The 16,448-nt window shown below is 41.1% G+C and overlaps 1 protein-coding gene across 4 annotated transcripts; it reads right to left on the bottom strand.

Moving 5' to 3' along the window:
• Nucleotides 1–1,063: 1,063 nt before the first annotated feature.
• On the bottom strand, nt 1,064–15,951 carry LOC115573380 (uncharacterized). Of its 4 annotated transcripts, XM_030404149.1 has the most exons (7): nt 15,928–15,944; nt 15,346–15,491; nt 12,403–12,504; nt 9,320–9,378; nt 8,068–8,180; nt 6,550–6,686; nt 1,064–6,111 (listed from the first exon to the last, which is right to left on the bottom strand). In XM_030404149.1, exons 5-7 carry the CDS (start codon nt 8,165–8,167, stop codon nt 2,161–2,163), a joined length of 4,188 nt encoding a protein of 1,395 aa, XP_030260009.1. In that variant the 5' UTR covers nt 8,168–8,180; nt 9,320–9,378; nt 12,403–12,504; nt 15,346–15,491; nt 15,928–15,944; the 3' UTR covers nt 1,064–2,160. The 4 variants fall into 4 exon arrangements, with proteins under 4 accessions (XP_030260009.1, XP_030260006.1, XP_030260008.1 ...); XM_030404146.1 differs by having other exon boundaries at nt 1,064–6,686; nt 15,346–15,488; nt 15,928–15,951; XM_030404148.1 differs by having other exon boundaries at nt 1,064–6,686; nt 9,320–9,375.
• Nucleotides 15,952–16,448: the final 497 nt, after the last annotated feature.

Raw genomic sequence — 16,448 nt, forward strand, 5'->3', positions numbered from 1 at the left:
TGATGAAATGAGTAGCTTCTCATTTCTTAAACAACCATGTCGAAAGACACATCCCATTAGACACATCTGTTATCTGGGTTGAACAAGTGGCATGTTGATATCAGTGTCAGTAAGGTTCAGATTATTATACAGAGGGGTAGAGGAGGAGTGTGGACGGACAGCAAAATAAATGAGAAGAGGAGAAAGAGAACGCATTTCCTCTGTTTATGTATTTGTAGTGGTTTTTATTTCACACTTATTTTGCCAACGTACATTTTCTAGTTTTTATTTGTTGTTGCTCTTTATATTCAAATTGAGAGGCAGAGTGTTTGTTCAGTAGTTTGCTCCCAAGCAAAGCTTCCGTCCTGCGACCACAACAGAGGTGGAGCACTGGGGGAGGGGCAAACATGTTTTAACCTAGCTGAGCAGCCGACTGTATATGATAACGTTTACAGAAACAGAAGATGATAGTACCAAGCCCGACATTTACTTCAACAAAAAAGTATACAATGAGTTTCTGACCTCTGAAGGTTTTTGTCTTTCACATGTGAGAACACACAACTGAAGCTCACTCACAGCCATGAAGTTAAAGTAGTTAAAAGTGAAACATCAGTGTTTGTGTGCGAAGCTTTTCACTTAAAGGCTTTAACTTTCCATAAACACTTTTGAACCATTTGGTAGATGACACATAACATTAAAATTGAAATATTGATAGTCACTCACGCATTCCTGGTGTGGCAGTGAGGGATTGGCACATACAGGAAGCGGGGACTACAAAAGCTGATGCTGCCTATACCTGTTGTATTATCGCAATGAATTGTATTTTCACTATGTCGGTTATTTATGTTTGGCTCGGCTCCCTCGACTGAGCGTAACATGTATATGACATACACATATACACATCACAAAAAAACTGTATTAACCATGCCCATTAAATCAGTTCCATAAAATTGTATCACCAATTGAGGTAAAAATCTTGACTAGGTAATTTAAATTTGTTTAGTTTTTCACAAGGTGTTTAAAGGGCTCGTTGCCTGGAGAGGTGATCAGATGACCTCAGAGAAAAATTAGCGAAGTCCAAAACTTTGGTTGGAATGTACAAAATACACTCCAGTTTTATTTATGATTTCACATATTTTTTTTCGAATGATCACAAAATTACAAACAAAAAGCAGCAATATACAAAATAAGATGAAAAGATAATCAAGAAAACTAGGACAACACGAATGACAAAACTCCTTCTTCTTGTCACAAAATATAGTTCTTAGTGAACTATGAATTAACTTCTCTGAATTGTAAAGCTGAACATCAGCTGTGACCTTCTCTGTTTTCTATTTAGAAGGGCAAAATGTCATTTTCTCTTCTCAGCATGGGCTGTAAAATGGACCTCTGGTCATATTCATCATTCAGCTGAAGCCTTCTTGTTACTACAGGACAAGAACACGTCATTCATCAACATCAAACAGAAACATTATTCACATCAAATATGTTTTTAAATCTCAAAGAAAATCAAACTTAGCAAGAAGCAGATATAACTGGATAAAACTTTATATTAAGATAATTGGAATAATCATCAACTGATGAGTCCTTAATAGATGCTTATGAACAGGAGAGTATATGAGTGTTGATAAGAGCATTTTTAACATGTTTAAAGTTAAAAGATAAATCAGTCATAAGAAAATACAAACTCAAATAAAGAAAAACATACTTTAACAAGATTTCTGTCACATGACTAAATTTTCTTTTTCTTATTTCTCTTGAGATTTCAGGTCCCAGTCTTGTTTCAGCTGTAACTATTAAACAGTATTTGTCTTGCTGTGATCAATACGACTAACAATTCTGTATCACTTTCATTTTTATATACATCTCAGAATGGGTCTTTGTCCCAATGACATTCTCATGGTTGACATCGGAAATTGATTTCGTCCTGGACTTCAGATTCATTTGTCATTGTCAAGCTTTTGTTTTCTATCTTATTCAAAGCAACAAAGAACTTCTTCATGCTTTTTGTTCCCATGTTCCAAAACATCTGACCAAAGCCTCCATCTTCATCTTCATCCTCCTCGCTCATGCTGCTTCCTTCAGATGATTTATTGTCTGCAAACAACGCTGAATTATTGAATTTAAAGTGAAGTGGCAGCCCGTCTTCTGATTTAAGACATGGAACAACTGGAGCTTTGATTATCTCTGGTCTGTGGAACTGGTGGATGGTGAACGTCTGCGAATGGTTAACATTAGGTATTGATTTTCGTCCTGGACTTCAGATTCTTCACAATCAAGGAGTTTCTCTCCTCTGCCTATTTTAGCCAATGTCTCTGCTCTGTCTCTGATAGTCATCAGGCTCTGGACTCGTTGCTTCCAGCCTGGCTTGCCCTCAGATTTCTCTCCCTCAATAAGCATGTCGATGTACTCTGGAGTGGAGAGTGGATCTGGCTTCAGTGCGATCTCTTTAAGTCTGTTTAAACACTCTGTTGAGCTCTCCACCAGTTTCTCCACCTCAACCTGAACACGATCATATTCAGCCTTCAGTGTTACAATCATTGCTTCAACAGGTTTCTTGGCGTCTTTGGCTTGTTTGTACATTTCTTGGAGCTCTTTGATTGTTCGTTTTTCTTTAACCCCTGTATAATCCCATTTGTACTTCTGATTGAAATGTACACTCAAAATAAATTTGCTTGCACACTGATTACAGTTTCCATCTGATCCCATTGAAGCACAGCATGCTGTATCAGTATCATTGGGTATTCCACGGGGAAAGTGGCAGGTGTAATGACCCTGCTGAGAGTTGATGAGGTAAAATCCAGGATGTGAAATGGTTACTTTAACAGGCTTTTTGACAGTGACCTCAAACTCAAAGTTCTCATTCCTGCTGATCTCTGCCTCGTGCTCCTTCAGTTTCTCACTTGTCTCTTTTATCTCCACAAGCTTGGCTAATCCAAATTTAACCTTCTCAACTGAATTTTCGAGCCCCTCTCTCTCTCTGAGGACCTCCTTAGTTAATTTCAAGCTTTTGGTTTCAATCACATTCAAAGCAACAAAGAACTTGTTCATGCTTCTTGTTCCCATGTTCCAAAACATCTGATCAAAGCCTCCATCTTCATCCTTCATGCTGCCTCCTTCAGATGACTTGTTGTCTGCAAACAAAGCTGAATTATTGAATTTAAAGTGAACTGGCAGCCCGTCTTCTGTTGTAGGACATGGAACACCTGAAGCTTTGATCGCCTCTAGAACTTCTGGACGCTTGCCGTCTGCAAATATCACAAGAACTCTGATGTTCTCTGCCACATCTTTGCCAAAGATTGAGAGCACAGAGTCAAACACATATTTCTGTGATGGTGTGAGTCGAGCTAAAGAAGCCTGAGCTACAAAACACACAGCATCAATTTCACTGACACCACGCTCATCAGTGAATAGATTATGCAGCTGTTCTGTGATCTCCATGTCTCTCTCTATGCCTCTCGTATCTCCAAATCCTGGAGTGTCAATAATGGTCAGTGAGTAGTCTATTTTAAACCCCTCCCGGTGGTTGATTTTGTACACAGTGACGTCAGAAGTCTGGATTTCAGCTTGTGATTTTGATGGATCCTCATCAACTAGCTCAAACCGATATGAATCTTCCCATTCAACACCCAGAATGTAATTGATCAGCCCATTGATGAGAGTTGATTTTCCAGCACCAGTTGCTCCGAGGACCATGATGGTGCGATTGTGTTTGGCGGACTCATTCCCAAAACTGAAACACCTGCCCCCCGTGACACTCCTCGTTTCTTCTACCAGGGGAACTTTATAAACAGGGAGAGGACCTGGCTGATTTTCCAGCAGTTTGCTGTTTCCTTTAACAACATCTGCAAGTCGTTTTCCAGCTGAAGTTTTGATGGAACCACTGACTTCATTGGCTGGTCCAACACCTACTGAGGTCACTGCTCTGCATCTGAACTTGTACTCTGTGTTTGGACTCAGATCGCTCACTGTGACTTCTTCAGCTTCTGCTGCCGTCTTTTCTATCCATCCATCCTGTCCACTGACACAGTACTCAACAGAGTAGGAGGTGATGTTCTCTGCTCCAAACTTCGGTGGAGAAATATTCAGCGTCACACTGTTGTGGTTTATGTCTCTGACTGTTAATGTTTCAGGCTTTGAAGGAGGCTCAAAGTTCTTAGTGACAGAGAAGCCGTCTTTATAAAGGTAGATGCTTGAACCTTTCTGTGTCTCATCTGTTAAACCAACTGCCAAGAACTTAATGTTCTTGTTCTCCTTGTTGGCCTCTGTAAAGTCACTGAAGAGTGTTGCTTTACTCCTCATTGTATCTGCTACTTCTTTTAGAAGGTACCATTGTTCCTTCTCTACATCATGAGTACAAGACCGTCGAGCTTCGTCTGGTTTGGTTGTTTCTTCTAAGTACTCTGATAAAGTTGAGAGGTACGGTTCATCACTTCCCAGTGAGGTGAAAACAAAACACACAGTATGATCTGTACTGAGACTTTCCTTTTTCAGGTCTCTTTGAGATGAGACAATCTTAGTATTCTTCATCATGTCGGTGAAGAACTTCAAGGTGTCAATTTCTGTCTCTTTACAGTCCATCCACTTGTTCAGGTCTTTGCTGTTGAAAGGAGAAGAATGTATCTTCTTCAGGATCTCTGCGAGCACAGCCTCTTCTTCTCCTCCTCCTCGGATTGATGGAAGTTTCTTTGCCAAGGTTTGTTGGAAATATTTCTTGAACTCAGAGCACATCTTTTTAAAGGCTTTAATCTTTGTGCCAATCTGTGGGAACTGCTGTGCAGTGGTGGTTTTCAGTGCATCATTACACCTCATCTCTAGCTCACTGAAGTCCTCCAGGACTCTTTGTGATTTTTGCTGTAATTTCTCCCAGCTAACTGATATCTCCCTTGACTTTGGTTTAACTTGAGGTTTTCGAGGAGGGCTGCAAGGTAGTAAAGTTTTAATGGGACCTGGCTGATTTTCCAGCAGTTTGCTGTTTCCTCCTGCAAGTCGTTTTCCAGCTGAAGTTTTAATGGAACCACTGACTTCATTGGCTGGTCCAACACCTACTGAGGTCACTGCTCTGCATCTGAACTTGTACTCTGTGTTTGGACTCAGATCGCTCACTGTGACTTCTTCTTCTGCTGCCATCTTTTCTTTCCATCCATCCTGTCCACTGACACAGTACTCAACAGAGTAGGAGATGATGTTCTCTGCTCCAAACTTTGCTGGAGAAATCTTCAGCGTCACACTGTTGTGGTTTGTGTCTCTGACTGTTAATATTTCAGGCCTTGAAGGAGGCTCAAAGTTCTCAGTGACAGGAAAGCCATCCTTATAGAGTACGATGCTTGAACCTTTCTGTGTCTTGTCTGTTGAAGCAGCTGCTAAGAACTTAATGTTCTTGTTCACCTTGTTGGCCTCTGCAAAGTCACTGAAGAGTTTTGCTTTACTCCTCATTTTATCTGTTGCTTCTTTTGTGGCGTGCCATTGTTCCTTCTCTTCATCATGAGTACGAGACTCTTCAGGATGGTCTGTTTTGCGTGTTTGTTTTAAATAATTTGATAAAGTTGCGAGGTACTTTTCATCACTTCCCAGTGAGGGGAAAAGAAAACACACAGCATAATCTGCACTGAGAATTTCCTTATGAAGGTCTGTTGGAGATGAGACAATCTTAGTGTTTTTCATGTTGCTGGTCAGGGAGTTTAAGATGCATGTTTCTTTAGAGTCCAACCATTGATTCAGTTTTTTACTGTTGAAAGGAGAAGAATGTATCTCCTTCAGGATCTGTTCGAGCACAGCCTCCTCTTTTTCTTTTCCTCCCTTTCGGATCGAGATAAGTTTTTTGGCCATATTTTGTTGGAAGTCCTTCTCGAACTCAGAGCACAAGTCTTTAAAGGTTTTAATCTTTTTGCCACTCCCTGGACCCTGCTGTGCAGCGGTTCTCAGTGCATCATTACACCTCATTTGCACCTTCTTCAGGTCCTCCAGGACAGCCTGCATTTTTTCTATGAACATAGAACTTACCTCATATGCAGGTTTTGCAGCATTAGGATCTAAACTTGTTAGAGGCAGCAGCCAGACCTTAACCGGTACAGCGTTTTCTCCGTTGGCTCCCAGCAATTTTGGCAGACTTTGGTAGACTTGAATTGCATCCTGAAAGGACACAGGAGTTTTATCAAGTAAGAAGTCTCCGTGGAAGTTGCAGGAGAATTTATCATCTCTTTGTTTGTCTTTGTCTTTGCCTCTTTTTTCCAGGGAACCTTCACCAGCAAAAAAGGGAATCATTTTGATGACCCCCATCAGTTTGCCCTCACATTGTTGTTGACTTTCATCATTGGACACCTCACGGTCAAAGACTAAGAAGGCTTTGGCTCCATAAAGGATACCTGTGACTACATGTGTTGCTAATCCTTTTTCAAATATATCACGATGCTTAATATTGCATTTTCCAAGATGATCCATCGACAGTTCCTGGAACTTTGTGTAAGCTTCATATTCCAGTGTAACTCTGGCCTGGTTTTTGTAAGTCTTATAATCATGCAGGTATTTAGCAGATCCTCCAACAGATAGGAGTCCACCCAAAAAACTTGCCTTCACAGATCCTTCGATGTTTAGAGCTGAACATTTGTCCTGAATTGATTCAGATGCATCTATTTTAACACCATTGCTGTTTTGTGGTCTTTCTCCAACATGTTTAACCAGAACATCATGGTCCCATAATGTCATGCCTGCAGACAACAAGGAGAAAAAGCATCAGAAGCATCAGCATCATGCTTGAGTATACATCACACATTCAGTGATCTGTTCTTCAGGGTCACTGCTGGCCTCTGTTCCAGCTGATGTTTAACAAAACCCAAGACCCAACTTTACATATTAAATATACAAATATTTAATTTGTTTGGAGTATACAACGCACTAAAACAATACCTTTACTAAAAGCTTAAGGTGTAACAGACCATATGTCGAAGCCACTACAGTATCACTCAAGTAACAACTAACTGCTGCTCACTACCACTTAGCCGACCAATTCTTTGCGTAACCAGTGTTGTTTTTTAAGAATCCACCCACACCAACATGGCCAAATTAAAGCAGGCTCTTTGTTTGTTATATATAGCCGAGCCGTGCTAACTTGAAAAGATGTCACTGCAACCCAATACAGAGATTAAAACTAGTATTCATTATCATCCTGTGTATAATTTTAGTTTGTTTATATTGTTTCATACTCCAGTTCTGACACATTACACCTTTTAATTTATTGATACACATTTAATTGACATAATTTTAATAATTCCAGAATTGCTAGCTAGTCGACGTACCCAGATGGACTTAAAATTATCGTGATGACTGACATAAAGAGACTCAGGCAACTTAAAGTGGTCACAATGACGTTAGTTCACTGTTATTAGAGGATGTTATGATGAAGAGAGTGGACATTATCCAGTCTTGAGTTAATGAGTACATTCATCTTGCTAAACCCTTCATGTTTTTCTGCTCACATATATCAGTCATTTGTGTTAATCTCACTAATCATTCATAATTTGGATTCATTCCTCTTCTCTCTATTCATGTGTTTGAATTTGTTGTTAGAAGTTACTTCTAGGTGGTTTTAAGGGTGAACTGTGTAGATCTGGGGAAAAACTCTAACCAGAAAAGAAAGCTCGATACTCTTTGTTTTCATGACTGAACAAACTGAACTACTGTCAAAAGGCAAAGCGGTTTCATACGGTTTTTAGTTGCCGCCTTCCTCCAGACAGCGTCCTGCAGACCTGAGAGGCCTCTGATGAAAGCTTACTTTCTTCCATATCAAATACATATCTGACATATTCATGTTCATTTGATAGATGCATGTAATACTTGCTTTGTATCACTATTGTTTCCTTATTAAGATAGTAAATGTTACATTTATTGTCCAAAAAACTAGATTGTGTCCCTTCAAAGACGTACATGTAATTAATAATTTTGAGTAATCAGATCAAAACTAAATGCGACCAAATGAAACACATCGACTGTCTTCATGAATCGGGAGCAAAGTTCACTGTGCAGCCACAGTTGATGCAACATTTCTGAGTGTGTCTGATGAATTTATTAGTGAAACTGTTGCCTCCGTACCAGGGATGAATTTTTCATTGCAGCAGTCGTACAGCATCCCGAGGCTGAAGGGCCGACCGAGCGCCGGCATCTCTATCGTCCCGTTGGCTTCGGAGTCCATCGCTCAGGCTGAACTAAAGGAACAGACGACAGCGTGTGAGACCATGTTTATCTTTCTGAAATGTATCTTTCACCAGCTGCACAAACATTTACAATTATAGTTAAAAAATATTGAGAGCTACTTAATGTATTCTCAAATTGAAGAAGAAAAATGGAATTAGCGGAATTAACCAGTTTTACCCGATGTACTCGAAACGCTATCTTAATACTGTGACTGTAAGCAAACTCAAAAATTATATCAACACTATTTCACAATGTATATATATGATAGACTTAAAGCAACAGAACTTAATGGAGGAAGAAAGTTAAGTCTTATTGTTGATGTTTGTGGGTTCAGTGTCCGACCCGAGCTGCCAATCCAAGACTTCTGTATCTGACGATTGTGGGTACGAGACTCAACAATCAACTGTCTTTGTGGTGCGTTCAGGAACAGCTGGGACAAATCCTACTGATTCTACCTTAAACTTTAATAGTCTTTGAATTCTATTAATATGATGTGAGCTTCAGTCAGCTTTGACCACAAATGTCCTTCAGAGGGAGACTTCTGACAAAAGTAGGTCAGATAAATGAAGAGTAGCCCAAAAGCCATAGCTAGAATGGTACAGAGTAGAGTGCATACCCCTGCAAGAATCCCCTTTGCATCAAATTGTTCTCATAGATACCAGCCATCTGAATACAACTGATTCCACTTTCCACTTTCACGCATATTTCCTTGACAAATTAACGGACATGTTGAAAAACAACCATTATCACAGTGTTAAAGGAAGTGAGAAATAAAGCTCCTGGATCCGTCCCTTCACCTGATCTGCAGAAGAAGTTATTAAAATCTTCACAGTAGTTGTTGCGTAATCCTGCTGACAAACCAACAAACAGACACAGTGAAAACAGAACCTCTCTGGCGAAGTTAAAGAATCGACTTACATGATGTATCTTTTCACACAATGTGCAACAGGATGTTTAAGATAAGAAAAACACACATTTTTAACTGTGTTAATCAGACTGTGTTCTGAACCGATCAGAGTTCAGTTAAAGTTAAACGTGTCTAAGATCGACCACAAACACACAAAGAGTCAAACTGAGCTGCAGTTAAAATGTTCAGCAGCACATCGACAGAAAGAAAACACAGAAGAGATCAGTGTGTTCAGCAACTTACCGCTCAGATGGTCTGTGATCGAGACGGAAGGGCGAGCTGCTCTGCTTCCTCTGGAGCTGCTTTATAAGGACAATGTACACACACACACACACACACACACACACACACACACACACACACGAAAACACCTACACTGTGAACCTACAACCAAACTGGTTTACCACATTAAACAGAAAATCTATATATTCAGTTTGCAAGAAATCACACACATCCACCCAGAGAAAGAGAAAGAGGGAGGGAGAGAGAGAGTAGTAGCTCCACCTACAGAGAAAAGTCTGCATCAAAAATTAGCTCCTGAATAAAACTTGGACCTAAAAAGTGGAACATTTTATAAAAGAACCTTCAAATATTCTTCAGAAAGGACTCTTAAGAAGAGGTAACAACATTAATCACTAAAACAAAAGAAAACACATGATCTTTAGATATATTTTCTAGCTAGCTAACCTTTAACTAGCTAGCTGTCAACTGCTAACTTGGCTACTACCTGCCACTGTGACCAATATTTGCAAGCAGAAACTGCACCACAGACGATAACAGAAGAGGTATTCTTTGAAGACAAGAAGAAGAACAAACAAACAAAAAAAACTGTGTTTGAGGCTAGAAAATCTAAGAAAGTAAACAGTTATACTAGCCATGGAAACTGGTCAGAAGGCAGCTAACAGGACAGCGAGCAGGGGGGTTGGATACCCTGCTAAATGTAAGAGTGCATCAGTTAAGGAGAAACACAAGCAGAAGACACTACGGGGAAATTCAGAGGTCCTCTTCACTGACTACACCCAACACAAAGATGGAAGGAAGAAGAACAACCTCATATTCTTCACTGACTCCATCTACATCTGGAAAGATACTTTGTGCAACAATTATGCATACATATCCAGTGAGGGCAGTGGCTCAGGAGGCAGATTAAAAATCTGTAAAGATGAACAGCTTGACAGGGATAGGGATGACCCTCTGCTCACCATCACTTGCTACACCAAAGGAAAGATCATGGTCCAGGGGAATAAAGCCAACCCGGAGTCCTTTGAAGAGGCATTCTTTTTGTTAAAAGCTTAGATGAACACCAAGAGGATCAATGTCCCCTCTGACAGTGAAGATGATAAGAGCCCAACAGAGAACCCCACCACCTTGTCCATCTCTGCCCCTCCCACACCTGCCAGCTCCACCAGCCAGTTAAAGGAGAGTATGGCCCTGCTGGAGCTGGAGCTGCTGAATTCAAAGAGCTGGCCCAGGCCAGGCTATCTGACTGCCAAGACAACACTGTGCAGCAGCTTCATGAGGAGCTCCAGCAGCTCAAGAAAGATAACCAAGCCTTGTCATCTGACCTCAAAGGAAGTGTAGAGACACTAAAACAGGAGAACAGTGTGCTCTGTGCTCGGTTTGCCAAAGTGAAGGAGGATGCTGAGAATAGAGAAAGGAGCTTCACGAGGAAAGTGCAACACCTGACAGACCAACTCTCAGCAGTCCCCACAGTGACAACTACAGAGACACCAACTCTTCCTGCCAGTGTCCCAAATCGTTTTTGAGTCACAATCAGACCAACACCTGGTAGTGTACCCACCATATGGGGACCCACTGACATTGCGGGGACATAATATATTTTATAGTCTATTTTTCATTTGAGATGCGGTTTTATGGTTTAGACTGGAGCTTTAAGTACAAATCTTTATTTTGGAAAAAAAAACTAAACTGATTTAGGTAGTCGACTACTGCACTGATTATGTTTGTTTGAAAACTTTTTTTTATTTGTTCATGTAATCATTTACTCTGAGTGCATGTTTAATTATATCAGTACTGTGTTATAACTTTCTGACTGTTAAAATGTATAATAGGACAAATGTAATTATTTCAGGTACTAATAAAATAAAAATGTCTCACTGATTTTCTCGTATTGCATTTCATATATTTGAGTACTTGTTCAACTGATGCTCCTGATGATAAGGTTATTATTCATTCATTCAGTCTTCATCATCACTGGTTTTAATATGTTTATAAATCATATTCAGTTCAAAATTTGTTCTAATTTTTTCTCAACTAAATAAAAGTGATGAAACTGAATTCCCCTTTCTTAACTGACTGTCATTTTATATCCTTGGGTTGATAAATTATGATTCAGGGGATGAAGTTGAGTGTTGAACTTGTGTATCTCTGTTTTCATAAAACCATCAGAAGTTTTGGTATTTAAACATTTTGCATTTTATTACACTAAATACTAGTATAAGAAAATAACCTTCATGTTGTTAGTTAGCTGAAGTTAACTGAAATTGAGTGTTAGTGTCAACTAACACTCAATTTCAGTTAACTTCAGCAAGGAAACATAAATACAGTGGATGCTTCACATTGCCTCGTCCAAGATGATCCATCAACAGTTCCTCAAACTTTGACTAAGGCTTGGTGAATTCAACAACTATCTGTTTAATAAGGTTTTATACAATTTCTGTAAAGCCCTGTTCAGACAGATTCACAAGATTTGGAGACGATTAGGAGACGACTTGAAACTTGGAATGTGCCACTCGGCAAACCTGCCAGTTCACACCAATGCAACTACAAGACGTATCATCTCAACTGCAACAACTCTGTACTTCCTTGTTAACTGCCGGCTTTTTCTGGCTTTTAATAGCAGGACTAGTAATGATTAAATGGCAAAAACAAAAGGCACCTGTGTCGCAAAGCAAATTGATTGTGTGCACTGTGTTTTAAAACCAGCTGCTGGCAACTTGACAAGTCGAGTCGCATCACCACCATCAGCCTGAGTCAAGCTGAGACAGACCAGTTCTGAAATGGCTCTGCTGCATCGCCAGAGTCAGAATTTGATAAATGCAGCATATAAAATATGTTGTTCCCATCAGCGGCATGGGGAAAATAATTAAGAAACCAATAATGATGATTATTAATTATTATTATTTCTCAGGGGTGCTGAGATTAAATGTAGGTGTGCTTCAGCATCCTTAAAAATGTTCACTTCAGGTAAGAGGGAAAATATGTATTTTTGTCCCTTTCAGATATTTTCAAAACATTGGCTGCCCTCAACTAACAAGTTCAGACCAGCTGCCACCATCTTGTTGTGATAACATGTCAACACTTACCAGGAATAAGTGTATCACTGCGGCAGTCGTACAGCATCCCCAGGCTCAATGGCTGGTCGAGCGCTGCCAGCTAAACGGTGCTGCTCGCTTCAGGTTCCATCTCTTGAAAACACAAAGCATTTTACTTCACTTCTGTGTCCTGCTGTGCCATCCTCATAATGCTAATTTAAGTGATTTGTATGTTTTCCTGTTTAAAGACTTGATACTTTGATTTGCTCTGTATTAAGAAGATCAGCAACAATACAATGCAGAGTTAGAGTTAGAACCTGTTAAAATATCGAAGGTGGAGAAGAGGAACCTGGGTTGTTTTTATGGTTGGTGATGAGTTGTGAGAAATGGGAAATTCGTGCCTTGCTGACTGTATTATTGTAGGTTTTGAGTTGTTGACGTAAAATCTCGTAGTGAACTGTCAATTTACTTTTTCTCCATCTTCTCTCAGCACTCCTGCATTTTCTTTTCAGTTAATTGATTTCATAGATTTTTCTCCATGGGGGTGTAGGATTTCTTTTTATTGTTTTTGTTAAAAGTGGAGCTACTGAGTCCAGAGACTTCAGTCTACTGTTAAAATTATCAACGATAAAATTACAAGGTGCAGGTAAAATTTCAGCAGGAGTGCTCTGTAAAATCCCTATGAAATTTGCAGCCACTTCAGAAGTTAGATAGCGCCTCCTCAGTGTTCTCACCGGGGCCTCCTCTTGGTTAAAACTGGTAATGTTAAAAAATACACAGTAGTGGTCAGACATAGCCAGGTCGGAAACAGAGGACACACCGATGGACAGGCCATGGGTTATGACCAGGTCCAGGGTGTGTCCTCTGTTGTGAGTCGGCTGCATGATGTGCTGCTTAAAATCAAGGTAATTCAAAAGATTTAAAAACTCTCTGGATATCGGGTCCGAGGTAACATCAACGTGTAGATTAAAATCACCAGTTATTAAAATCCTGCTATTAGAGGTGTGGATAATTGATAACAGTTCAGAAAAAATCATTGATAACGGAAGTAGAGTGAAGGGGTGGTCTATATATATTAATGCAGAGAATTGGAGGGCTGCTAAAAGTAAAGGCATGGTGCTCAAATGACATGTAACTGTTAAAAAACACTCCATTTGAGGTTAGGGAGTTATGTGTAATGGATGCCGTCCCGCCCCCTCTTCTACCCGCTCTAGTAGAAAATAAATTTTTTTAATTTGGTGGGGAAGCCTCGATGAGAACGGCGGGTGCGCCAGCTCCAAGCCATGTCTCAGTTAAAATAAGACAGTCTAACATATTATCTAAAATCACATCATTCATTAAAAAAGTTCCATTTAAAAGAGAGCAAACATTAAAAAATGCCATGTTGATGGTGACAGGTGGCTTGTTGACTTGAGAGGTCGATTGTTGACAGAGTGTGTATGGCAGTGTTTAATGTGCTGATGGAGTGTAATGATTACGGGGATGGGTGAAGTGTTGGTGAGACTATGAGGTCCAAGTCCGGGGTTGTGGATATGGTGGTCAGAGGTGGAACTGAATGAAGAGAAGCAAGGACCTGGGGGACATCAATCAGTGGTGTACAGAGCAGCTGGTGCGGGTTTTGGAAGATTAGCATGCTGTACGCCGTGTGTCAGGTTGGCTGACAGCATGCGGGCACCTGCTCTGTTCAGGTGAAGCCCGTCTGGCCCAAAAAGATGTCTTCTCTCCCAGAAGACATCAAAGTTATTTACGAAGCCAACATGGTGTGAGTTGCAGGCAGAGGAGAGCCAGGTGTTGAGGCTGAGCAGCCTGCTGAAGCTGCCTATCCCTCTGCCGCAGGTGGGGGTGGGGCCGGAGATAAAAAAAAGCCAACTGGGACTGTGAGACGATGTTAAAAAGGTGCGAGAAGTCTCACTTTAAAAGTTCAGACTGTTGCCTGGAGATGTCGTTTGCACTTGCGTGGATGATAATCCTTTTTGTCTGCGGATGCAAGCTTAGGATGTCGGGTATTTTCGCCATTATGTCCGTAACGGTGGCTCTGGGAAACGTCACGTTGAACGCCACCTTCATGCGGACATGCCTCACAATTGAGTCCCCGATGACCAGGGTTGTGGGAGCATCCGCTCAGTCTTCAGGGGAGTAAGCCGGCTCAGTCACCCCACCACCCACACCAGGGCCCCGGGTGTGATCCCTCGCCTGGTGGGGAGAACGGGGGAGTGCCAGCACACCGCGTTCCTGACGAGCCACTTGCACTAGGATGAGGAGCGGGACGGCGGAGGCGGCCCTGTGTTGGACATCCACCTGCTGGAGGACAGCTAGCCGTGAGCGGAGGGAAGGATGTGGTGTCCGTTAACGGGGGCATGGTGTCTGTGGCCACAGAAACACGTCATGTTTCCTGGTGCGGGTCCCAAGCCGCTGGCTTCTCGCTCACGGACAGAGCCGCGTACTTGTTGGACAGCTGTAGGCTCGGGGTAGAAGGAGCCCCACCATGAATCTCGCTTGGAGCCCTCGTCCAACTGCGGACAACCACTTCCGCCAACGTCGGGAAACAGGATCTGAGGGTGATCAGCAGGGAATCCTTCCTCTGCAGCTTGTTCGACATCTGTTCAATGTCCTCGAGAATGTCAGCGATCTTTTTGAATGCCTTGTTCAGCGTTTGTTCCTTCTCTCCAGGTGAGTCGGCAGCGTCCAGTGTTGACATGGCGGCTCACCGTGCCTTTCTTTAAAAACTTAAAATCCAAATGTCCAATGACTAAAAAACTTTCAAAACCACCAATGTTGTCCTGCTGTGCTCCGATAACACAGAAAACAACTGGATCCAGGCACAACAGCGCTTCCAGTCAGTGAGGAGGAGCGACGTTAGCATCGCAACACCTTACATCTCATTGTTCACACATCCACAGTTACACCCCTGATGTTACTGACTGACACACCTCATATTTGCAGTAATTTCATCAGTTGTTTACTTTATTATAATAAATACTTTAAATGTATTACCATCCACTGCCCTCCATTCCTGTTTTTGTCATGGCCTAGGAGCCGGGTTATGACAATGATATGGAGGTACCAAGCGTGGGCTGCGTCTCTTATACACTTCAGCTGGCTGTACACGAGGGTCTGATGTCACATCACAGACTCACCTGCTAACACAAGGAATGTGGTAGGCCAATGTTGCAACTGCATATGCAGAATAAGAAAGAGCCATATGAAAGTATATAATTTGTTTAAACAAAATTTAAAAGCCTATCAAGGAACAGCTTGGATGCAGGCACTTTTTTCTTAATGCAGCTGTATTATCCAGGAAAATATTAGTTAAGGCTCAGTATCAGATCATATCTCTCTCTCTCTCTCTCTCTCTCTCCCACTCACCCACCTGTCTTGTGCATCAACCTCACTGCCACAATTTAAAAGAGTGTATTTATTGTAAAAACAGTAAACACAAACATATACATTCTAAAACTAAAATTGAATCATACAATAATGTTTATAAGACTAATATCCTCATTATCACTTAACATAACATAACATAACACACCAAAACATATAAAAGAATGAACTAACAGCTGTTCAGCAACTTACCACTCAGATCTTCTGTGATTCAGGAAGGAGGATGAAGTCTGCCTCAGTTAGTCTGCTGCTCCTGTTTTTATACAGGGACACACATGCCTGTGGAGGGGGGAGCTGAGGTTTACGTCATTAATGCATTCCTAACAGTGGGACCATTTCCTGGAAACCCCACCCTTCACAAATGTGAAAGTGAAAGAAAAAATTGCTGCATTGCACCATGCATTGATAAAAAAAGATGCTACCAACTGTGTGAGAAACACAAACTGGGACTGTAGTTAGCCAGTCGATGAATACAAAAACACTGGTCAGTCTCAGTTATCTCATGAGAGCATAATGTATTACAGTGCTGAGGCCAGGCAAGAACACCACACATGTCAAATATATTAACGTGTCAGCTTGTCAGTAGTGTGAATCCACTTCTCTATGTATCATGGCCTCTTAACTTCTTCTGACTTGTTATGATTAATAATGCTGATAAATTTTCTGAGCCCATTTTAAAGGGCTTGTTTGATATACCCACTAGACTTAGCCAC

This window comes from Sparus aurata, chromosome 21 (genome assembly GCF_900880675.1).
Source record: "Sparus aurata chromosome 21, fSpaAur1.1, whole genome shotgun sequence".
In the NCBI taxonomy this organism is placed as follows: Eukaryota; Metazoa; Chordata; class Actinopteri; order Spariformes; family Sparidae; genus Sparus; species Sparus aurata.

Excerpts from the sequence above, each read along its gene's own strand:
- LOC115573380 (XM_030404146.1), bottom strand. The coding sequence starts at position 8,167 with ATGGACTCCGAAGCCAACGGGACGATAGAGATGCCGGCGCTCGGTCGG. Across the intron at positions 6,687-8,067 it reads CAATGAAAAATTCATCCCTG|GCATGACATTATGGGACCAT; the intron begins GTACGGAGGCAA and ends TGTTGTCTGCAG.